This window comes from Equus przewalskii, chromosome 20 (genome assembly GCF_037783145.1).
Source record: "Equus przewalskii isolate Varuska chromosome 20, EquPr2, whole genome shotgun sequence".
NCBI classification, from domain to species: Eukaryota; Metazoa; Chordata; class Mammalia; order Perissodactyla; family Equidae; genus Equus; species Equus przewalskii.
In genome coordinates this window covers 4,417,644-4,440,857 of record NC_091850.1, presented here as the reverse complement: position 1 = coordinate 4,440,857, position 23,214 = coordinate 4,417,644, and the positions used below count along the sequence as shown (strand labels likewise).

The 23,214-nt window shown below is 46.7% G+C and overlaps 1 protein-coding gene and 2 non-coding genes across 3 annotated transcripts; 1 reads left to right on the top strand and 2 right to left on the bottom strand.

Moving 5' to 3' along the window:
• Positions 1-463: 463 nt before the first annotated feature.
• Positions 464-8,016, top strand: LOC103567078 (L-amino-acid oxidase-like). The gene is made up of 7 exons (XM_008543678.2): positions 464-598; positions 1,488-1,717; positions 1,942-2,054; positions 3,384-3,585; positions 4,022-4,090; positions 5,576-5,712; positions 6,944-8,016. The coding sequence occupies exons 2-7, from the start codon at positions 1,490-1,492 to the stop codon at positions 7,785-7,787; spliced, it is 1,593 nt and encodes a 530-aa protein (XP_008541900.2). The 5' UTR covers positions 464-598; positions 1,488-1,489; the 3' UTR covers positions 7,788-8,016.
• A 4,781-nt stretch (positions 8,017-12,797) lies between these two features.
• TRNAE-CUC (transfer RNA glutamic acid (anticodon CUC)) lies at positions 12,798-12,869 on the bottom strand. Its single transcript has one exon. It is a non-coding gene; the product is annotated as a tRNA-Glu (tRNA).
• A 270-nt stretch (positions 12,870-13,139) lies between these two features.
• On the bottom strand, positions 13,140-13,245 carry TRNAL-CAA (transfer RNA leucine (anticodon CAA)). The gene is made up of 2 exons: positions 13,208-13,245; positions 13,140-13,185 (listed from the first exon to the last, which is right to left on the bottom strand). It is a non-coding gene; the product is annotated as a tRNA-Leu (tRNA).
• Between the last annotated feature and the right edge of the window lie 9,969 nt (positions 13,246-23,214).

Sequence of the window (23,214 nt, the reverse complement as noted above, 5' to 3'; positions counted from 1 at the left end):
GCAACAGTCTTATATCTTACTCTTTGCAAGAATTGAAGGGATTGCAGCCAACTGTTGATGGTGATGAGTGGAATGGGGTGGAAGAATGAGGCAGGAGAGGTACAAATGATTTGTCCCTCTGTGTTTTCTTTTTCTGAATGCCACTATGCTGTCTCAGTCATAAAAGAAGGAGAAAAGGTGGCTTGAATTAAACATAAATCCTGAGATTGGAATCAAGAGTGCATCCAAGCTTTGCCTGTGAGGATACACATAAAAAGTGAATACACATTTTTTAAAGGCTTTGGGGAGGTGGGTCTGACCTGAGAGCCCTGGGCCAGAACCAGGCCCTCTGTTCTCCTCTGCTGTGGGGAAAGATGCAGAGGGAAACACGGTGACAGGTTGTACTAGTCTGCTTGGGCTGCCAAAACAAAATGCCACAGACAGGGTGGCTTAACTAACAGAAAGTTATTTCTCACAGTTCTGGAGGCTAGAAAGCCAAAATCTGGCTGTCAGCAGAGTTGGTTCCTCCTGAGGACTCTCTCCTTGGCTTGTACATGGCTGCCTTCTTGCTGTATCCTCAGAGGGTCTTTCCTCTGTGCCCACATCCCTGGTTCTCTCTGTGAGTCCAAATTTTCTCTTCTTATAAGGACACCAGTCAGCTTGCATAGGGTCCACCCTAACAGCCTCATTTTAACTTAATCACCTCTTTAAAGACCCTATCTCCAAACACAGTCACATTCTAAGGTAATTTGGGTTAGGATTTCAACACATGAATTTTGGGGAGGTACAATTCAGCCCATAACACAGATAACAGCTTCAACAATAACAACAATAAGAAAATGACAATCATATAATGTACACCTTTCACAGGCTCCTAGAGGGAAGGTATGACCCATCCGTTCCAGGAGCTGAGCCAGAATGGGTGCCAACTTCCCTGTCCTAGCCAGGTGTGGAAATGGAGGCTCACAGTCTGGCAAAGTCTTTAACCCTGATGAACCTTGGCTATGTCTGGGAAATGACCTCAGAATGTCTCTCTGGGGCTTAGGAAGCTGGTAGCCTGCCATGTACATCTCAGAGACTGTTGGCATTATTAAACAATGCCTTTATACTCTTCATCCTCACCCCATCCTTCCACAGCCACAGTGAATCAGGTCTTCTCACTGCAACAAACATTCTATCAACCCCAAGCGGGGAATGGGGCACCCAACGTGGTGGGCAGGTCCACTCCACTCATCCCCCATTGGGCTGAGGGTAGTCCAGCTGGCCCAGTCTCCATCATTCCTTGAGTGGGAGCTGTGAGGGAGCAGCACCGATGAGTGGGGGGAAAGGAGGAGGTTTGGCAGGCTCCATGACTAAGGCACCCTCTGGTTGGGAAGGAAGTATATAGGTGTTCAGGAGTGCTGGGATGTTGCATCACAGGTCTGGTGATACAACCACTCCTCAAGCAAGTGTTAAGACAAGCTGGACTTCTTGGTCCCCAACCATTTGCCTGACTGCCATCTCCACAGCCATGTGCCCAGGCTGGCTGGCCCTCGGCCTCCTGTCCATGCTCAGCCTGAGTACCCAGGCCTTCAACAGCCAACTTCTCAAGTGCTTGGAGGACCCCCAGTATGAAGAGCTGGTGCGGCTGGCCCAAGATGGGCTGAGGCAGACAGCAGAAAGGAAACAGGTAGTGGTGATTGGCGCAGGTATGGCTGGGCTCACTGCTGCCAAGACCCTGCAGGACGCTGGCCACCAGGTACATGACGGGGGACTTGGGAGAGAGAGAAGTGGATGGCCTCAAAGAGCGGGGTTGGGGAGCCAGGTCTAGAGCTCTAGGCAGGGGTAGAAATACAGGGAGAGGTGAGTGATCTGACCCAATAACGGAGGGAGACCTGGGGAAGAGGCAGGAGGGCTGTGGGAGCTGTGCCAGGAAAGGAAGTGGCTGGCTTCATTGAGGCCAGGAAAGGGCTGTCTTTCTAGGTGACTGTCCTGGAGGCCTCAGGGCGTGTGGGTGGCAGAATAGAGACCCACAGAGTGCCTGGAGCACAGTGGTACGTGGAGCTGGGCGCCATGAGGATCCCTGCCCACCACAGGTATGTTTGGGGGAAGTAGGGGATGGGTGAGGAAGGCTGGGGTTTGGACAGCTATCTCATTTGTACCCTTGGGATTTTAATTTATGGAGGTGATGAGTAGCCACAGACAGCCTAATGCCATTGAAAGAAGAATTTCTTACATTTCCAGAGAGAAAGGAACACTCCATGTCACACAGGGCCCCTGGGATGCATTGGGATGCTCAGGAGGCAGAAGACAGGAGTGAGGGGAAGTCACAGAACACGGCCTTTATTGGGGTTTCCAAGGAAAAGGCAAGGCAGGGCACAGTAAACAGCGTAGGACTGGCTAGTTTGGATAATTGTGGTGGGCTTTGGCCGACGGGAGTGGTCTCTAGCTGCCTGGTACGTGGTCCTGGGTGATTTAGAGCAGGGGAAATATTGGCATGATGTGTGGATGGGGCCGTGCATGGCCTTGGATCAGCCAGTCTGCACACGAAAGGAGAGTTCTAGGCAAGCTGATGTGCAGGAGAGAGGTAAACACTTTGGCGATGGTTCAGCCCTATGATTAATGGATGCCAAATAGAATCTAAGAACATACAGTTAGAACACATTCTTAGAACAGCAATCAGCACTGAGGCCAAGAGGGACAGAGACGGGTGGGAGTCCTCTCCTGGAAGCCAGCAGGGCTGGATTGCCCCAACTCATTTTGGTGGCTTCAGACCTGTCCCAGAACCTCTCCAAGCTTCAGTGTTTTAATCTACCATAATGGGCATAATGGCTCCTGCCCTGCCTGCCTAAAAGGTGATGTGGAGGATCCCAAAAGACAATTGAGATGGAAGAGCACCTTGAAAAGTCAAGTTACCTGCTAGATTTGCTAAAGATGGAAATAATGAGCGTCCTTCTAGGAAGGTGTGGAGTCTGGTGGGAGCCCAGGGATCAGAAGCTAGCACCAGGTGTCCTCATGGAGTGCCATCCTGAAGGAGGACTCGGCCTGTGGAGCAAGCAGGGGTGTGGAGGATGCTGCCTGGAGGCTGGGGAGGGATGAGCATGGCCTCCAGGGAGGATGAATCCAGAAGACATTTCCAGTGTGCTCTCATGGCACCTCCAAGACCTGGAGGACAGAGGTCTCAGGCAAAGTGAGAGATCTCAGCCAGCATGGAGGCCCTGGTGTAGTGTGACCACTACAGTGGCCCCATTCCCTCATGGCCCTGCCACCATTAGCACAGTGAGGGAGAGGCCTGGTGTCTTGTCTTTGGATAGAGGCCAGGGGTGGCCTCTGTGAATCCGTAGGGAGTGTGGAATGAACCCCGGGAGCAAGGAGGGCTGGCATCTTCCTTGTCCCTGCTGAGCCGTCCCTTACTTACTCCACAGGCTCTCTCGTGAGCTCATCAGGAAGTATGGACTGAAGCTCAACGAGTTTTATCCCTCTAACAACCAGACCTGGGTGCTGGTCAATGGGGTGCGGCGGCGAATGGGGGAGGTGCAGGCCGACCCCCGACTGCTGGGCTATCCAGTCAGGGCTGACGAGGAGCGGAAGACGGCAGAACAGCTCTTCGAAGACTCGCTGCGGAAGGTGAGCAGAGGGCGAGCATATACATGCCCAGCCCTCCTACCTCACCTAGCCTCACTGAGCGGTTCTTTGGCGCCAGGCTCTCCAGCATGCCCACGCAGTTCACAGTGGCCCCAGAGGCCAACAGAAACGTGTCCAACAGCAGACAAGGAAGTAGACTTGCCACCTCCGGTACTCCCAGGCTGACCGCACAGCCCTGGCCCCTACCCGTACACGCTCCGTAGTCTGTCTAATAGTGGAGGTGAAGTTTCCGCCATGGGGACACTCAGACTAGCTGTGGGACGCAGTCCTGGAACCTGGGACGCACATAAAGCAAGGCTGGGAGCCACATAGAAGCTGAAGCTAAGGAGCTGGAGCATGGGGGGCTGGACCGGGCTGAGGCGAGGGCGTGGGGCGGAGTTTGCTTCTCACCGAGCGCCCCTCCTTCCTCCGTGCCCAGATAATGGAGGAGCTGAAAACCAGCAGCTGCAGCCAGGTGCTGGAGAAGTACGACTCCTTCTCTACCAAGGTCAGTCTCGAGACCCCTCGCTTCTTGTGGCCCACACCTCACCCTGTCATGCCTCCACGGAAACCACAGCAGGACCACTTGCCCACTTCCCAGCTTGAGAAGTGATATTAACATTTGACCTGCCGTCCCCAACCAGCAGCCAGCGGGCACCTGAGCCAGGTCCTGTGGCTCAGGGTTGCCAGAGAGGAAGAAGGAGTCCTTCCTCGCCCACCTACCCCAGCCCCTTACTGTTTCTTACTCTGTCAAGCGCACCCTCTGGGCTTTGGCTGGCTGTTCCCTCTGCCTGGAACGCTCTTCCCCCAGATGTCCACATAGCTGTTCTGTTACCCCTGCAAGAATGTAAGCTCCTGGAGGGCGAGAGAGGGTGGGGATGGATGGAGCAGAAAAAAGGGAAGGAACGGAGGAAGAGAAGGAGGGACGTGGGGAGGGAGGAGAGATAAAAGGTTCGAAAATAAGGCAAGCTACAGCAAATTGCCAGTACCTCCTCCCACCCACCCCACACCCCACTCCAGAGGCAGAGAGCCCAGCAACCTCTCTTGGTCCTGGTTGTCCACACTGTAGGTCTTACAGTCCCATGTGTCTCCAAGAACTTTTCAGTGATGTTTTCCCTGAGATGGTGGGGCCCTGTAGTCTTATTTCTAGTTTAAACCAGCATGTTTGATAGAGGCATTTTGCCCAGGTTAATGCTAGGCCAGCTGTGCCCTGCCATCCTGGCAGCCTGTAATAGGCCTGTTCCCCAAGTGCCAAGCCTCCAGGGCTGCCTGTACTGGTAACAAGGGGACCAACTCGGCCCTGGACACCCCTCAGACCTGTGCACACAGGTAGTTGGCACCGTAACTGACGGATCCCTCCTGGCCAGCTCTGTTGAGTCCACTCTGGCCTTGCCCGAGAGAAGGAAGCAGCAGTGAAGCATGGGGCACATTCTCGCCTGGCGGGCGCACCAGAAGCAGAACCTCAGGGTCATTTGCTGTTGGGCTAGCCCAGACTGCGACAGGGTGGTGGGGGGTTAAAGCAGAGTAAGAAAAAAATACTCAGTACCCAGATTTCCTCCTGCTCATCATAAGGGCCCAGACCTTACAGGGAGGTCAGCAAAGCCAGACTGGGCCCAAAACACTTGAGGTAGACATGAAGACCTGGCCTCAGTTTCCCAGTCTGTAAAAGGGGAGTGATAAGCTACTTCTTAACATTATATATGGGGGTGATACAAGTGAAAGGCTCATAAAAATGTGTGCATGTGGGGAGAGGCACTTAGTGTCAGCTGCTTTCCCATTATTAGGACCAGGGAGAGCAATGTGAGCACTGTCAGAGCCTAGCGTGCCAGGGCGAGCCTTCGCAGCCGCCCGGGGCCAGGCTGAGTATGTACCTCCCATTCTACCATGCCCAATTCTGTTCCTTGCTGTCCCTAGGCAGGAATCAAGGGCTCTCCTGTCTGTTCGCAGACGTTCTGACCCCCCTACCTTCTCTCTCTACACTCGGTCGGTGCAGGAGTACCTGATCAAGGTGGGGAACCTGAGCCTCGGGGCCGTGCAGATGATCGGGGACCTGCTCAACACAGATGCTGGCTACTATGAGGCCTTCGTGGAAACCCTGCGAGGCATCATCTCCTTCTTCCAGGAGCCCCGGTGGGAAGTGGGGTAGGGAGGTGGGAAAATGGGCATGGGTTAGCCAGTTACTAAGCAGAAAAGTGATAGAAAGATAGATTAGACAAATCAGGTGGAAAATTTCAAAAGAAATGGGGAAGGGGGGAAAGCAGCGTTCTCCAAACCCCATTGAGCCTCAGCATCACAGGTGGCCGGGGCCCACCCCGAGTCCCAGATTCAGTAGATCTGGGCCAGGGCCTCAGAATCTTTGTTTCTGACATGTTCCCAAGGCCGCTGCTGCTTTCTGTCTAGGAGACCCACTTTGAGACCCTCTGGCTAAGAGGCAGTCACATCCGGAGGCTACAGGCCTGCTTTGCTGTGGGCCTTACCTCTCCTGTTACACAGACAGGGATCCTTACACTGGGCACTTACTGTCTTTCAGCCCAGGAAGTTGTATCAGGGGTGTTAACTCCAGACTTCAGCCACCAAACTCCTGGCTCCTGTGCAAATGGTCTGGGGCTGCAAAGATAAAATAAACTAGGATTTACTCTCCCTGTGGGTTCTATGATCCAACTCCAAAAAAACAGCCTACAGACATTTCCAAGAGAGCAACAGACACTGCGAGCCCACAGTGGCTGAGGGGACTGGCTTAGTTATTTGAGCATCCAGGCCTCTTCTTTTCCCAGTAGCATCTTCTCCCTTCCTTCCAGAATTTTTATTCAGGGTGAATCCATTTAAATTCAAGCCAAAGACTGTCTTAAAGGGAAATGGAAGGAAAAGGGGGGATCTTAAGCAAGGCCAGGTGGAGGATCTTAATGGTGCTGCATGTGTCGAGGGTCACGCTGTGCTGGGCTCTCTCGAAGGACATTATGGAAGGGGCTGAGAGGACCTGTAAGAAACCTGGGTCTTTGTTGGCCCCATAGCCAGGAATCCTGCATGGAAGTGACCACCCAAGGGGGCAGGAGGGGAGTATCTGAGAGCCAGCATGATCCAGCTCCAAGACCGGGGCTCCGGCAAGGGATTGTATTTGCCCAGATGGGATGCATTATTCTGATTTGTTGGCGCAAAGTGGTGCCTTTCTCTAATTCCCCGGTGCTAAGGGCCACCCTGCCTAGCATGTCTTCCTTTTGCCAGTGACTTATCTCCCTAGCACACAGGACCAGAGCAGGTCCATTAGAGGGCTCAGCCTCTGTCCAGTCTAAACAGCCCATCCTCAGTATGGCCTTGTCCATCAACCTACTTCTGTCTCCCTCCTTTGCTTGCTCACTCTCAGGTTCCATGAAATCGTTGGGGGCTTTGACCAGCTCCCCCAGGCCCTGCATGCTGCCCTCTTGCCAGGGACGGTCTGGCTCCACTCACCAGCGGAGGAGGTAGAGACAAATGGAGACCGAGTCCATATCACCTACCGGACCCCAGACCCACTGCAGCCCAGGGCACGTCTAACCGCAGATTATGTGATCGTGGCCAGCACAGCTAAGGCTGCCCGGCTTCTCCATTTCCAGCCACCTCTTTCCCCTGGCAAGCAGGATGCACTGCGATCCGTTCACTATAACAGCGCCACCAAAGTGATTCTGGCCTGCACGCAGCGTTTCTGGGAAGATGAAGGCATCTTTGGAGGCAAGTCCAGCACTGATCGACCTTCCCGCTTCATCTACTATCCCAGCCACATCTTTCCCAATGGCACAGGGGTCATCCTGGCCTCCTATACCGTTGATGACGACTCCTCTTTCTTTGCTGCCATGGACCACACCCGGGCAGTCGATGTCGTCCTGGATGACCTGGCCGCAGTCCATGACCGCCCCAAGGAGGAGCTGCGGACCCTGTGCCCCTACTCTATGGTAAAGCACTGGGGCCAGGACCCCTATTCCATGGGCGGCTTCGCCTTCTTCACCCCCTACCAATATGTGGACTATGCCCGGGAACTCTGTAAACCCGAAGGGAGGGTCTATTTTGCTGGCGAGCACACAACCCTGCCCCACGGCTGGATTGACACGGCCATCAAGTCAGGGCTCAGGGTGGCACAGAGCATCCAAGAGTCTGCAGACTTGGCTTTGACGAAAGGCCCCAGAGACTCAAAAGAGCCCCACTCTAAAACTGAGCTACAGCCAACTTCATGACACCCAGGAATTGGGGTGATCTCCAGTCAGGAAAAGTCTCAAAATCCACTATCTCACTTTATCTTCACATTTTCCCAAAGATGCCAGACCAAAAGTGGCCACATAAGGCCAAGGAATGGAGTCCATCCAACATTTGGCTACCCATGACTTTGGATTTATTAGCAATGTCTCGACAACAACATGTGACTCAGTGATTAAAACAATAAAACATTGATTGAGTTTAAGGCTATCACTAAGTGTTTTATCTACACTCTGGGTAGTGACTGAGTAATTATAGAATTGAGTGCTGAGGGCTAGGGAGGCCATTGACTTCCAAGGACCTTCTCTGGGGTCCTTGGCTCCTCTCTTGTTCCTGTAATCTGAGTCCAGGACTAGCTCCCCTCCCCATCTCGACTCCTCCACCTCCCACGACTGTGAATTTTGAGAGAAGTTGGGAACTTAGGTCCTTAGATGGAGGCAACTTTGTGGCCAGCAATATGCTGAATGCTTTTCCATGTTATTAAAGCAATCCCCAATGTATATATTCGAATATTACTTCATTTTACAGATAAGAAAAGCTGATTCTCCAAGAGGTTAACTAACTTGCCTGAGGTCACAAATGCTGGTCCAGAGGAGTCAAAATCTAAGTCATCTAACCCCAAATCGTCTGGCTTCTTCTATGCTCAGTGGCTCTGTCTTATTCTTTTTTGTGTTCCTGAAAGAATTAGTGGTTCACTTTGGAGACATTCAGCAATGAATATGTTGAATGTTTGAATAAATAGAAGTTCTCAGAATGTACAAAGTCAGGGCTACATGCTCTGCCCCCTGTCCCTTTCCTGTGCCCCTGGATCGTCTTTGCCTGGCAGCCCTGAGGGGTGAGGAGACAGATAGATGGAGTCAATACTTCTGAGAACTGTCAGGCAGACAGATGCATGAGATCTAAAGAGGCCCATCATTTGACAGTGACTTGGCCTGAATTTAATCCCCAAGGGACCTCTTGGGCATATGACTAATCACCCAAAGAGCCACAGGAAGGGTCCAGGTGGCTACCAGGTGAAAGGACAGTTCATCACCAAAGGCAACAAGGTGCCTTCAGGAAGACCGTCAGAACCCAGCTGAGATAGTGCCATTCCCTTTAGAGTCTGAGGCTAGGTCAGAACAATAGGCTGCCCAGGAACCTCACTCCAGCAGGGTCTTGGGATTTTATCATACTTGCAAGCTAACAAGTTAGCCTGCCGCAGTTCCATGGATGCTGGCAGAAGACATGAGACGTATGGGTCAGAGACAAAGGACTTGATTGCTCATGACACAGCAAGCAGCATGAGCACCCCAAGTCCCAAGAGGGCATACAAAGGGGCCCAGGTGGACAGTATGCATGCAGTGGGCTTGCATTGCAACTGAGAAACACTGAGCTCAGAGCATTTACCAATTGTACAGCAGGTAGTAAGCAAGCCTGCTCTTTGTTTGGAGGGAACACATTACCTCATCCCTCAAGGGTTTGTCCGCTAAAACACAACTCTGAGAAGCTGCCCAAGCAAAGAGCAGTCAGGGCCTTGGATACTGGGTACACCCAGCAAGAACATATAGGGACACTCAGGCCGCTTGGCAATTGCCTCTCCCAACACTGACCCACAGAAACCCCAACTAAGTCCCTACAGAGCGTGGTTATCTGTCTCCTTCCTCACTTGCAGCCCAGCCCCATAGAGGCCATTGGCGCCCTCAGTCTCAGTGAGTCACCATTCTATCTCACTGCACACATGAAGTTCACATGGATTAAACAACCACTCTGATAGCGGCTCTGAAATCTGGTGAATCAGACCCAAGTCCTGCCCTCAGTGAACTTGGAGACAAGTTTAGGGACTGTCTTAGTCTGTCCAGACTGCTATAACAAAAATACCATAAACTGGGTGGCTTATAAACTACAGAAATTTATTTCTTGCTGTCCTGGAGGCTGGGAAGTCCAAGGTCAAGGTGCCAGGAGATTTAGCAGATTTGGGCCCTCTTCCTGATTCACAGACTGCCAACTTCTTGCTGTGTCCTCACATGGCAGCAGGGGCAAGGGAGCTTTCTTGGGTCTCTTTTATAAGGCGCTAATCTCATTCACAAGGGCTCCACCCTTGTGACCCAATCACCTCCCAAAGGGCCCACCACAAATACCAACATATTGGAGATTAGGTTTCAATATATGAATTTGGGTGGGGGACACAAACATTCAATCTATAAGCAAAGACTTTGACATATGTCCAAATAAGTATGATAGTTGATAGATGATGGTATGTGTCAGGAGTAAAACGGGAAGAACCTTAGGATGCCGGAGGTGGGCTTCTTCCTGGATTATATCTGCTGGGGGTTAATGTCACTTACTATCTAGGGAGCGAGTAATTTTTTGAAAAATAATTATAGATTCAAAGGAAGTTGCGGAGAGAGTATAGACAGGTCCCAGTATACCTTTAACCCAATTTCCACCAATGGTTACATCTTACATAATTATAATATAACAACAAAACCAGGAATTTGACATTGGTACAATGTGTGTATGTAGTTCTACGTGATTTTATCACATGTGTAGATTCCCATAACCCCCCACAATCAAGATACAGAACTATTACACCAACACAAAGACCTACCTCTTGCTACCTCTCTATAGTTACCCCCACCCCACTCCCTACCTCCCAACATCTCCAACCCCTGGCAGTCACTAATCTGTTTGCATCACTACAATTTCGTCATTCTAGAATGTTATATAAATGGAATCATATAGTATGTGACCTGTCAAGATTGACTTTTCACTGTGCATAATTCCCTGGGAACTATCCAAACTGTTGCCTGTATCAATAGTTCATTTCTTTTTATTGCTGAATAGCATTCTGTGGTATGGCGGTACCACATTTTGTTTAACCATTCACCCACTGAAGGGCATTTCAGTTATTTCCTGTTTTGGGCTGTTACAAATAAATGTGCTATGAACATTTGTGTATAGTTTTTGTGTCAACATAAGTTTCCATATTTCTGGGATAAACGCCTGAGAATGTAATTGTTCAGTCATATGATAAGTGTATGTATAGTTTTGTAAAGAATTGCCAGAGTCTTTCGAGAGTGGCTGTACCATTTTGCATCCGCACCAGCAATGCATAAGTGATCCAGTTTCTCTGCATCCTCACCGGCATTGTGCTATCGTTATTTTTTATTTTAGCCATTCTGATAAGTGTGTGATGATATCTCATTGTGGTTTTATTTTGCATTTCAACAACGTTGAACACCGATTTTTTTTCATGTCTTTGGCTCATTTTCTAATTGGATTGGTTGCTTTCTTACCACTGAATTTTGAGAGTTCTCTACATGTCCTGGATATGAGTCCTTTGTCAGCTATGCGGCTTGCAAATATTTTTTTTGGTCTATAGGTTGTCTTTTCATCCTCTTAACAGGGTCTTTAGCAGAATAAGTTTTTTATTTTGATGAGGTCTGATTTAATGATGCTTTCTTTTATGGATTGTGCTTTCATTGTAATTTCCAAGAACTCTTCACTAAGCTCTAGGTCCTGAAGGTTTTCTCCTAGAAGTTTTATAGTTTTAAGTGGTACATTTAAATCTATGATTCAGTTTGAGTTGATTTTTGTCTAAGGTGTGAGCAGTTTTTCAAATAAAGTGTATTATTCTTCAACTACTAAATTCTATATACCCATGGTAGAAAAATCAGCATATGCATGAAGTTACAACAAAGGAAATTAAAAATTTTCATAATCCTGCCACTTGTAGAAAATTGCAGTTCCATTTAAATGTCTTTCCAGCTTTTTTGCCCCTTTGTTCTTATGTGTGTTTAGATTTCTTCTAATTTCTTTTGAAGATGAGTGAAGATTTCAAACTGAAACTTAAAGACTGGATAGAATTTCATTCTCTTTTTTCTTCATCCTTTGGTTGACCAGTTTGAGGGATGAGAAAGTTAAGGCTTAGAGAGGATAAACAGCTTGCCTTTAGCTAAAAGGATACATCAGGACTTGAACTCAGCACAACTTGACCACTGACCGAGCCATCATTCACTAGGCTGTGCTCCACACTAGGCTGGATTACAGAAAAGCCAACTGCTAGGGCACAGTAAAGCAGTGGGAAAATTCTTTGTCCAAGGCCTGGGGTCGTCTGGAAAGTCAGCTTATAATTGGGAAGTAGAGTCTATCCTAAGGCATCCCCGGCCTGGAGGTCTAGAAAAGGTGCCCAGGGAGAAGTGAATACTTTGAAAAATAACAAATTAAGCATATAGGCTCAGAATATTATACAAATGTTAAGAAGATACAACTCAAATGTGCGATTTAAGTGTTATATTATTAAAATATGCTATTTTTAATAGGACCACAATAGAAAAATGGGCAATGAAAATTCCTAGAACAAAAACTTTTAAAAAGCAGCTATGAAAGATATTTGGGGAGCAACTGGGGGAAATTTTAATGTAGACTGGCATATGATGACACGATAATGCTGATTTTCTTAGGTGTGGCACAGGGTAGTGTAATGATGTCTGCAACTTTCAAACGGGTGGGAGGCTGGGGAAGCTCTCTGGACAAAGAGAAAATGCGGCAAAATAGTAACCAATGTTGCGTGTAGATAGAGAGAACACTAGTACTCGTTATGTCATTATTTTGATTGTTTCAATCTATTTTCAAAATAAAAAGGTAGATATTGGAGTGGGGGAAAATTACCTGACTTCTTTACATCGCGACAGCTGCCTGAGGCATTGTGAGAAGCTAAGACCCTCCTGAGCCATCCCTCTAGGTGGCATGTGCCGTTCTAATGGCCTTTTGGATTTTTGGGGCGACTTTTTAAACCCAGGCGTTAGAAGACCAGGCACTTGTGGCACCCTCAGGCTCCTCTTTTGGACCACTTAGTGCTGCCCGCATCGTCCTTACCTTTTTTGCAGGTATAGGACTACACCTAACACACAGCCGGCCCTCATTAACTGCAATAATGCTCGCCTCTCATACTTTCCAAAGTTATCAAACACGTGACTATTTCAAATCGGAAGAGAAAAAAAAAAACCTGTTTCCCTGACCGGGAATCGAACCCGGGCCGCGGCGGTGAGAGCGCCGAATCCTAACCACTAGACCACCAGGGAACTGAGGAAACAAGCGTCCTGTAACAAACTAGACTAAGCGTTTGACGCCTGACGTACTTTGCACGCATGAATATGATTGGATGAACGTCGGGTAAACCGCCTTCCTCTCTATTCAGGCAGCTGCTCAGCCATTGTAAATCCGGAAAAATGGGCAGCGGAGGACAGTGGCAAAGGGTAGAGTCTGAGTACGGCCGCCTTCTCGGGAAAGAGAAGAAAACGCCAGGCGCCCTCGAGGTTTTGGGGTCCCTGAGAGGGAGAAAAAAACGCACGTGTCAGGAGTGGGATTCGAACCCACGCCTCCATTCGGAGACCAGAAAGCCCGTAGGCAAGGTGAGCACCTTGAGTCTGGCGCCTTAGACCACTCGGCCATCCTGACACCCGCCCCTACCGCCCTCTTTGTAAAGCCTGCTTCCTGTGCCGGCTGGCCGCGTTGCCCTACCCAACCGCCGAGACAGGCTGTCGTCCAACCTACCTAGCCAGGGTCGTGAAGAAGCGCCAATTGCGCGCCTGGCTCTCCTGAGGAGCTCTAGAGGACGCTGCATCTACATTGCACCCGGGACCGTTCAGCCTGGCTCTCCCAGGCCGGGAATCGAACCGAGCCTCCAGAGGCAAGCACAATCCCCTTTAGAACACCAGAGGGGTTAGTGACCACGGCGCAGGCGCCCGCCCTGCAAAGACAGGAAACTGTAGCAGCAAAGGGAGAGAAAAAGCGCCAGGCAGCTACCCACCTGGGTCACCCTCCACTGCCAGACCCCTGGCTCCCGCCGCATGTCCCCTCCCCTCGCTGAGGAAACGCCAACTACTTGAGTTAATACGTGGAAAGCACGTGGAAATACACTTGCCACAGACTTAAGTGGCAAGTGATTGCTGTTGTTGTTTTCATTGTTATTAGGACTTTCTGCCTTACTGTCCCGGGCATACTCGTCCTTCAAGGTCTACCCCTCTTCCTCTGCCAAGTCACGCAGCCGTGGTTAGAAATAATGGGGCACCAGTGTTAAAGAGAAATATTATTCGTTTATGACAGTTGTTAAAGCATTGTAAGGAAGACTTTATTCAAAGGGAGCTCTCAGGATAGGTGTAGAGACTACTGCAATGGGATCTTGCAGGGAGGGAGAGAGAGATTGAACTCAACTCCGGATACAAGAAAAAGTGGGAATTTATAGCTAAGGAGCAGCGTGGCAGTCAGTGGATGGAAAATTAGTAAGAGAAAATATCATCAAGGGTAAGGGAGGAGTTCCATCTACCAACCTGACAGGATTCTTGCTGAAGGCAGACCACCGTGATGAAACATCACTTGGTGGGGCAGAGGGCAGGTGGAGGGTGAGGAACCCCATTAGATATCAAGGGCGATCAGATATCAAGGATGGGAGATTCTGGCTAAAACTGGACAACACAGAGACAAACACAGAAATCCGAGTCAGGCCTAATTGAAAAAGAATTCAGGGGAGCAGTTAACAAGAGTGGAAAGACAGCAACTGTGCTTTAGCATCAAAGGGGAAGGCCCAGCTCCTCTGCTCCAGACCACATACCATTCATTCATTCATTCATTCATTCATTCTTTCTTTCTTTATTGAGGATTCACTGAAGATACGGCAGTGAACAAACACAGTAGCCCTTGCCCTGGCAAGCTGACTGCTCAGGAGGCAGACAATCAGCACAAACAAATATCTGCAAACTGCGAAGACAAAACAAAAGCAGGGCAATGAAATGGTGGAGTTCTTTTTTTAGACTGGGGTGGTCAAGTAAGCCCTCACTGAGGTGAATTTTGCTAAAATAATTTTCAAAAAATAAAACACATGACTCTCACACAAACATATGATGCACATGTATCCAGATTTTATTCAACTCATTGATGAGGAGCCCTGTACTATGTTATAACCAATTCAAAGGAGATTTTGTAGAGATTTTTAAAATAATCAGTCAGCCAAAGGAATACTGAAAAGAGATTGCTAACAAACAAATGGCAGATTAATATCCTAAGTGTAATAAAATGTGATGTTTAAGATTATGGTTTTTACTTTGAGGTTATTTTTTTTTCCTACCAGAGAGAAATCAGGTGCATCTCTTGCCAAATTTTATTCGTATTGCTGGAAACAGGAATTTTTGGCCTTGCTCTCAGACAGAAACCATTGGCATTCCTATCAATTTTCTACAAGTTAACCTCTACTCCTATAGAATTGTAAAATAGTCAAGTCAATAGAAGTCAGTCAAAGGTGCCCAGGAATCAGATAATCCCCAAGGGGCTGCTAGACAATGCTAAGCACTCCACTGTAAGGACACCTACTGTCCAAGAGAACCAGAACCAGACAGCAGTTAAAATGATAAAAACAGATTTTATCCAGGAACTATTATAATAAGTGATAAGAGACCTCATATGCAACTGAGATCAATTCCAAATACAGCAAAGACAAGTGAGCATTTACAGCCAAGGAGCTGGGTGCGGGTCAACGGATGGAAAATGACTAAGAGGACACATTAAGGGTAGGGAGATTTCTTGCTACACTGACCTAACAGGATTTCTGCTGAAGGCGAGTCAGGGTCATCAGATATGACCTGGAGGATGGTGGGGGATGAGAAATTTGATTAGATATGAGGGGTGATCAGATATCAAAGGTTGGGAGATTCTTGCTAAACTGACCTAGCAGGATTCTTATTAAAACTAGACTCGGCAAGGATGGACATGGAAGCCCGAGGTTGAAAAGAGGGCCCTAGTTGAAAAGAGGGCTCAGAGGAACCTGGCTAAAGTTTGATCAAGGAGAGAGTCTTTGTCACTAGTAATCTCTTTTCTGTTTCCCAGTTTTGGAAAATCATTTCTTACACATTGGAGCCATAACTGAAGGGAGGACATGAGCATTGTCAGAATGGGAGGTATGCTTTCTATAACCCTTGCGATAATATCCTAATTCCTCTGGTGGCCTACTTGACCCTCAGGACCTTCTGACCCCCCTGACCTCACCTCACAGTCTCCCCTGTGCCCCAGTGAGCTAGCTGCCTTTTGCTCAACGTGCTTTATTTGCCTTTATTACCTCTAGCTTGCCCAGAAAATGCCCTGGCTCTACCTGAGCCCTTGGAGGACAAGGACTGGGATACAGCAGAGAAGAAAACAAAAGATCTGTGCTGAAAAGCTCACATTCCAGCCTAGAAAGATCTAGAATAAACAAAATAATTATATGTGCAAGTGATAAGTACTGTGAAGAACAATAAAGCAGAGAAAGGAGGGTAGAGGGAGATGCAGGTGGTTCAGAAGGCCTCTCGGGATGTTCCCTTTGAGCAAACATTTGAGGAGAGTCAAGGGGTGACCAGATAAAATATCTGAGGGGAGAGGGAAGAGCAGATCAAGGGGCAGCAAGGAATGCGAAACAGACAATATGTCTGGAACTGAGTAAGAGGGCCATGTGTCAGCCTGTAGATTGACACTCAGTGAAGAGGAGAGTTCTGAGCTGAGGTGTGGTAAGATATGGCCTAATTTCACAGGATTGTCTACCTGCCATATGGAGAGTAGACTGTAGAGTGCAAGAGTGAAGCAGGGAGAGCAACTGAGAGGCTACTGCAGGCTCCCTTGGACTGGACTGGGTGGCAGCAGGCCAGGTGATGAGGGATATTTGAATTCTGGACATATTTTGAAGGTGGAGCCAACAGGATTGATTTATGTGCAAGAAGTAAAGAAATGGCTTGTAACTCTTGGATTTGAGGCCTGAGCATTTGGCCGTTAGGGAAGGCTGGGAGGAGGCAGATTGTGGAGGAGGGAGAGTATGGTTTTCTATCTTCAGGTTTAAGATGCCTGTTAGAAGAGTCAAGTAGACAGCTGCAAGCATCTGGAATACAAGGGAGAGGTCCAGTGGGAGATGTAAAGTAGAAGGTCGTTGGCCAATAGATTGTATTTAAAGCCATGAAACAGGCTGAGTTCACTAGTAAGTGGGGATAGGGGTCAAGGACTGGGCCCTGGGACATTCCAATAAGTTAAGAAAGAAGAGGGAAAAGCAGCATAGTAGGCTGAGAAAGAATGGCCAGTGGGGAAGAGAGAAAAAGTGGAGAGTCTGGTATTGTGGAGAAAGAGTGTGGAGGAGAGCATCCAATGCTGCAGAAGATGAGGACCCAGCGTAGCAGGGTTCTGGTGAGGATGGAGGACAGATTGGAGGGGGTCACAGCGCACAGTGATGTCCTTTGAGAAGCATTCTGCTGTGAAGGGGATCAGCAAAATGGAATGCTAGCTACAGGAGACCATGGAATCCAAAAAGGATTTGGGTTTGTTTGAAAACAAGTGTTACGTGGTGTGGCATACTGATGGAGTGATCCAGTGTTGCTGGACTTCTCAACATTCCTTGAACTCCTCTGGCCACGTGATGAAGCCCACAGAAAATTTCTCATGTTTTTTGTTTGTTTGTTTTAAAAACACGAAGGTGAAAGGGACATAACGTAAAATTAACCATTCAGAGTAGCACTTTGCACATTCACAATGTTGTACAACCACTGTCTCTTATTTAATTTCTGAAATAGTCTCATTATCCCAAAAGGACACCTTGTACCGGTCAAGCAGTTACTCCTTATCTTAGTCAGCTTGCGCTGCCATCACAAAATACCATAGACTGGGTGCCTTAATTAACAGGAATTTATTTTCTCACAGTTCTGAGGGCCCTACCTTCGTGACCTCATCTAAACCTGATTAGCTCCTAAAGGCCCCAACTTAAAATACCATCAACACCTAAGCCTTCAACTTTGGGGATTAGGACTTCAACACCTAAATTTGAAGGGTCAAAATTCAGTCTATAGCACTCCCTGTTCCACCCTCCCTAACCCCTGGCAACCACCAATCTGCTATGTTTATGAATGTATCTATTCTGAATATTTCATATAAATGGAGTCATATAATATGTGACCTTTTGTGTGTGCCTTCTTTTTCTTAGCACACACACAAGTGTGCATCCATATTGTAGCATGTATTAGTATTTCATCCCTTTTTATGGGTGAACAATATTCCATTGTATCAATATACCACAATTTGTCCATTGGTGGACATTCGGGCAACTTTAGCTATTGTGAATAGTGCTCCTATGAACATGTGTGTACATACACTTAAGTGCCTGTTGTCAACTTAAAAAAGAAAATTCACCAGTTATTTTACTCTCAAGACAAGTTTATTTGGGAATAGCCAAAAGAATTGCAATTCAGGATGTAAATACTATGGTGAACCATAGGGAAATCCAGAGAACAAAGGAAGAGAGCTTGCTTTTATAGAGAAAAAGGGGGAGTAGGGAGCAGATGTTCTAACTCAAAGTCCATTGGAGGAAAATAACAGTTCAGGGCAGAAATGGCTTTTCATTCGCTGAGCTGCAGTAATTCTCATTGGCTGGGCTGTTGCCAGGTGGGGAGAAAAATCTTCCTTTAGTGATAAAGTAGTTGTACTTTCTGTTTGAGATGCAAGCCTAGGTCTTTTCCTGTTTGGAGTAATTGAAGATGTATGATATGGCATGAGAGCTCCCCCTACAGGCCTTCCCACCTCCAATTTAGTTGAGGTTTCTCTTACTCGCTTCTCACTGCTTTCAATTCTTTGGGGTATATACCTAGGAACGGAATTGGTGGGTCGTTGGAATATAGATTGCAGGTTCCTCAAAAAGTTAAACATAGAATTACCAATCTATTTTCCACAGGAGCTGAACTACTTTACGTTTCCACCAGCAATGTATGAGGCTTCCAACTTCTCCTATTTTCCTTTTATTTTTTATTACAGCCACCCCAGTGGGTGTGCAGTGGTGCCTCATTGTAGTTTTGATTTGCATTTCCCTAAAAACTAGTATCTTTTCTTGTGCTTGTTGGCCATTTGTATATCTTCTTTGGAAAAATGTCTATTCCTTTGTTCATTTCTTAAATTGGGTTGTCTTCTTGTTCTTGAGTTGTAAGTGTTCTTTATATATTGTGGATCCTAGATCTTTATTAGCTAGAAGACTTGCAAATATTTTCTGCCATTCTGTAGCTTGTCTTTTCACTTTCTTCATAATGTTCTTGATGAATAAAAGTTTTGAATTTTAATTATAATTTATCTATTCTTCTTTTCTTGCTCATGCTTTTGGTGTCATATCTAAGAATCCAAATCAAAGATCATGAAGATTTACCCCTATTTTTTCCTAATAGTTTTATGATTTTTAGCTCTTATATTTAGGTCATTGATCCATTTGGGGTTGATTTCTGTATGTGGTATGAGGTAGAGGTCAAATTCCACCCTGCATATGATATCCAGTTGTCTTCACACCATTTGTTGAAGAGATATTCTTTCCCCATTGTTCCAAATCAGTTGACCATAGATATGTGGGCTTATTTCTGGACTCTCAATTCTACTCCAGTGGTCTATATGTCTGTCTTTATGCCAGTACCACACTGTTTTGATGACTTTTGTTGTAGCTTTGTAGTAAGTTTTGAAATCAGGACATGTGATTCCCCCAACTTTGTTCTTTTTCTTCAAGATTATTTTGGCTATTTGAGGGCCTTTGCAATTCCAGATGCATTTGAGAATTGGCTTTTCCATTTCTGCAAAAGAAAAAAAGGCCATTGTGATTTTATTGAAGATTACATCGAATCTGTACATTACTTTGGGTAGTATTGATTCAACAATATTAAGGGTTCCAGGCCATGAACATGGGATATCTTTCCATTTATTTGGGTGTTTATTTCAGCAATGTTTTATAGTTTTCAATGTGTAAGTCTTTCACTTTCTTGGTTATATTTATGCATAGGTATTTTATTCTTTGGGGGCTATTGTAAATGGAATTGTTTTCTATTGTAAATGGAATTATTGGTGTATAGAAATACGACAGAATTTTGTGTTTTGATCTTGTACCCTGCAACTTTGCTAAACTTGTTTATTAGCTCTAGTAGTTTTTTTGTGTGGATTCTTGGGTATTTTTTATATATAGGATAATCATGTCATCTGCAACTAAAACTTATACTTATTCCCTTCCAATTTGGATGTGTTCTATTTGCCTAATCGCCTAATTGCTTTGGCTAGAACTTCTTGCTACAATATTGAATAACAGTGGTGAAAGTGGACATCTTTGTCTTGTTTCTGATCTTATAGGCAAAGCCTTCAGTCTTTCCCTTTGATGATAATGTTAGCTGTAGGATTTTCATATATATCCTTTATCATGTTGAGGAAGTTCCTTCATAATGTTTTTAAATGCATAAGACAAAATACATAGGATTACAAAGGAAACTATGCTGAAATTCTGTTATCAAAATGCTAAAATTAATTTCTGATATAGTAATATGTGTGCTTATTTATTAACACATTAAATAATAAGATATAGTAGCATTTTGAATTAGTGATAAGTATAAATGACATTCTGAAATATCTGCAACAACTGTAATGTGATATAAAAATATCTATGATTTTTATTCATGACACTGGGTCCTGCTCATACTACTGTGGTTTGCTGTCTCCGTTGTTAATGGAAGGAGATACTCAATTTCAGCTAGAGGTTAGTGAAGATAATGATGTAAATTGTTTCCCACCCAAATTCATGGGCCCCTGAAGTCTATCCACTGGGATCCCAGGCTAAGAACCCCTGAAGTCAAGAGAAAATTGATGATTGAAAAGATGGACATGCTAGGGTGGAGGTGTGGGGAGTGGGAAAGCTGTTGTGCCTAGGAACGACTTGGCCTCAGATTGCCACCTGAGTGCTATAGGGACAGTAGCAAAGGCTTCTTGCCAAGCGATTAAGGCTCAGGGAGAGGGGCCAGGACATAAGGGTGTGTGCCAGAGGAGTGACTACAATGGTAGAACCCGGAGTAGAAGCTGGGCAAGGAGGGGAGGGAGGACAGAGGTAGAGTGAGTCAGTTATGAAGTGACAGACTGGAATCCCAGTGGGATCAAGAGTGGATCAGAGGGGCCGGCTCCGTGGCCGAGTGGTTAAGTTCACGCGCTCCGCTGCGGCGGCCCAGGGTTCGGATCCTGGGCGTGGACATGGCACCGCTCCTCAGGCCACGTTGAGGCGGCGTCCCACAACCCACAACTAGAAGAACCTGCAACTAGGATATACAACTATATGCGGGGGGTTGGGAGATAAAGCAGAAAAGAAAAAAAAAGAAAGATTGGCAACAGTTGTTAGCCCAGGTGCCAATCTTTAAAAAAAAAAAACAAAACAAAACAGTGGATCAGAAGGAGCGAACTAGAAAGACAGATGGTGTTAGAGAGCAAGATGCTTGAAATAGCTGGAATAATCTCTGAGAGGTGCTGAAATGTTGCCAGGTATCAAGAAGATACAGCTTTTAGAACTGCCTGGGAAGGACTGTGGAAAGCTTTAAAGAAGATGACGTTTGAGTAACATGTTTCATATTCTAGAGACATTCACTCTAGATTTTTCAATATTATTTTATTTTCTTTCTCTTTTTTTTTTTTTGAGGAAGATTAGCCCTGAGCTAACATCTGCTGCCAATCCTCCTCTTTTCACTGAGGAAGACTGGCCCTGAGCTAACATCCATGCCCATCTTCCTCCACTTTATACGTGGGACGCCTACAACAGCATGGCTCGCCAAGCGGTGCCATGTCCGCACCGGATCCGACCGGTGAACCCCAGGCAGCCGAAGCAGAACGTGCGCACTTAACCGCTGCGCCCTCGGGCTGGGGCCCCTCAGATTTTTCAATTTTAAAAAATGTTCAAATTCAGTAAAATATTTCATGCCTAAACTAAAATTTGTACTTACCAAACAAATATCTTACACTTTGCAGTTCACACTGTTTTACTGTTTTAGCTTCCAAGCTAGCGGCTATGTAGAGTGACAGAATTGTTTAACTCAAGTTGATTCTCCATCTTTACAACCACTGTGCTATTGTGTATTTCTAATCCACCGTTTAAATACAGGTATATGTGGTCCCTTAGGCCATGGAGAGGTCGTCTGTGCCCAAAGTGAGCATAAATGGTTCCAAACCAAACTGTTAAGAACTTACTTTGGAAGTGAGCATGTGTAGCTGAGTGGGCCTCTGTCCTGAGCTGACACAGTAATGTAAATTCTCCATATTAATTTCCATGTAGAATATAATGTTTACTAAAAGATAAATAACAAGAATGTGCTGGGGGCCGGCCCCGTGGCTGAGCAGTTAAGTTCACGTGCTCTGCTTCCACAGCCCAGGGTTTCGCTGGTTCGGATCCTGGGCGTGGACACGGCACCACTCATCAAGCCATGCTGAGGCGGTGTCCCACATGCCACAACTAGAAGGACCCACAAGTAAAAATACACAACTGTGTACTGGGGAGCTTTGGGGAGAAAAAGGAAAAATAAAATATTTAAAGAAAAAAAGAATGTTCTAATTGAAGCATTAGGATCTTGAGATAGACAAACTAATTCAACCTACAACTGTAAGTCTACAATTGTTTAGAACTTAGACCACCAGAAGATTTTACCCAGAGGTATTTTATCACTGACATTGTTTATGATTGACAGGGTGGGTGGTAATAAAAATCACACTGACTTGTTTGGTTTTGTTTTTTTATTTAAATTCTTTGTGGGCCATGCCCCTGACTCTGCCCCTGGTTCTGATTTTTTTTTTTTTTTAAAGATTTTATTTTTTTTCCTTTTTCTCCCCAAAGCCCCTCCAGTACATAGTTGTACATTCTTCGTTGTGGATCCTTCTAGTTGTGGCATGTGGGACGCCACCCCAGCGTGGTCCGACGAGGAGTGCCATGTCCGCGCCCAGGATTCGAACCAACGAAACACTGGGCCGCCTGCAGCAGAGAGCACGATCTTAACCACTCTGGCCACGGGGCCAGCCCCTGCCCCTGGTTATGATTCTAACTCCACTGGGCTGTCTTCTTGCTCCATTTCACCTCCTAGAAGTAGTTGCCATGTTGCACATGTGCGAGGTGACAGTGCCCGTGGACTTGTGTTAAGGAATCTTCTTACCTTGTTATAGGGAGTTGGGTGGAGGGGAGAAGACAAACAGGGGAAGAAGTCTGGGCAGGCTGAGGAGGAGGTGACACCAGGCTAGGGCAGGGTAGAGTTGTAGGGTGGAAGATGGAATAATAATGAAGAGGATGCACTTGGACAGCATCATCTGATTTAAATTTAGGGGAAGTCTTTTCTTCTTGCTCTTGGACCTTTTGCCCTATGTCTTCTTAGTGCCTTGGGCCCTTCCCTCAAGCTTCCAAGTTGTTTCTCTGTTCTCCTTTGAACTTCCCCCTCCCCTGTCCTGCCCTCTTCCAAGATGAGAATCCTCCAAGATAAACTTTGAACTTTGATAAGTCAGCAAGGCCTAGATTCCCAGCTCGTGGTGGCCTTGGCGAACCTGAAAAACTCACACAGCATCATCACTGCCATCTCCTAGGCTCCACTGTATGGTGTTGGTGGTTGAAGGGAG

What these genes read in the sequence shown, in the direction of transcription:
- LOC103567078 (XM_008543678.2), top strand. Translation starts at nt 1,490, where the DNA reads ATGTGCCCAGGCTGGCTGGCCCTCGGCCTCCTGTCCATGCTCAGCCTG. An exon ending in AGGATCCCTGCCCACCACAG is followed by an intron (nt 2,055 to 3,383) that starts GTATGTTTGGGG and finishes CTTACTCCACAG; the next exon opens with GCTCTCTCGTGAGCTCATCA. An exon ending in TCCTTCTTCCAGGAGCCCCG is followed by an intron (nt 5,713 to 6,943) that starts GTGGGAAGTGGG and finishes GCTCACTCTCAG; the next exon opens with GTTCCATGAAATCGTTGGGG.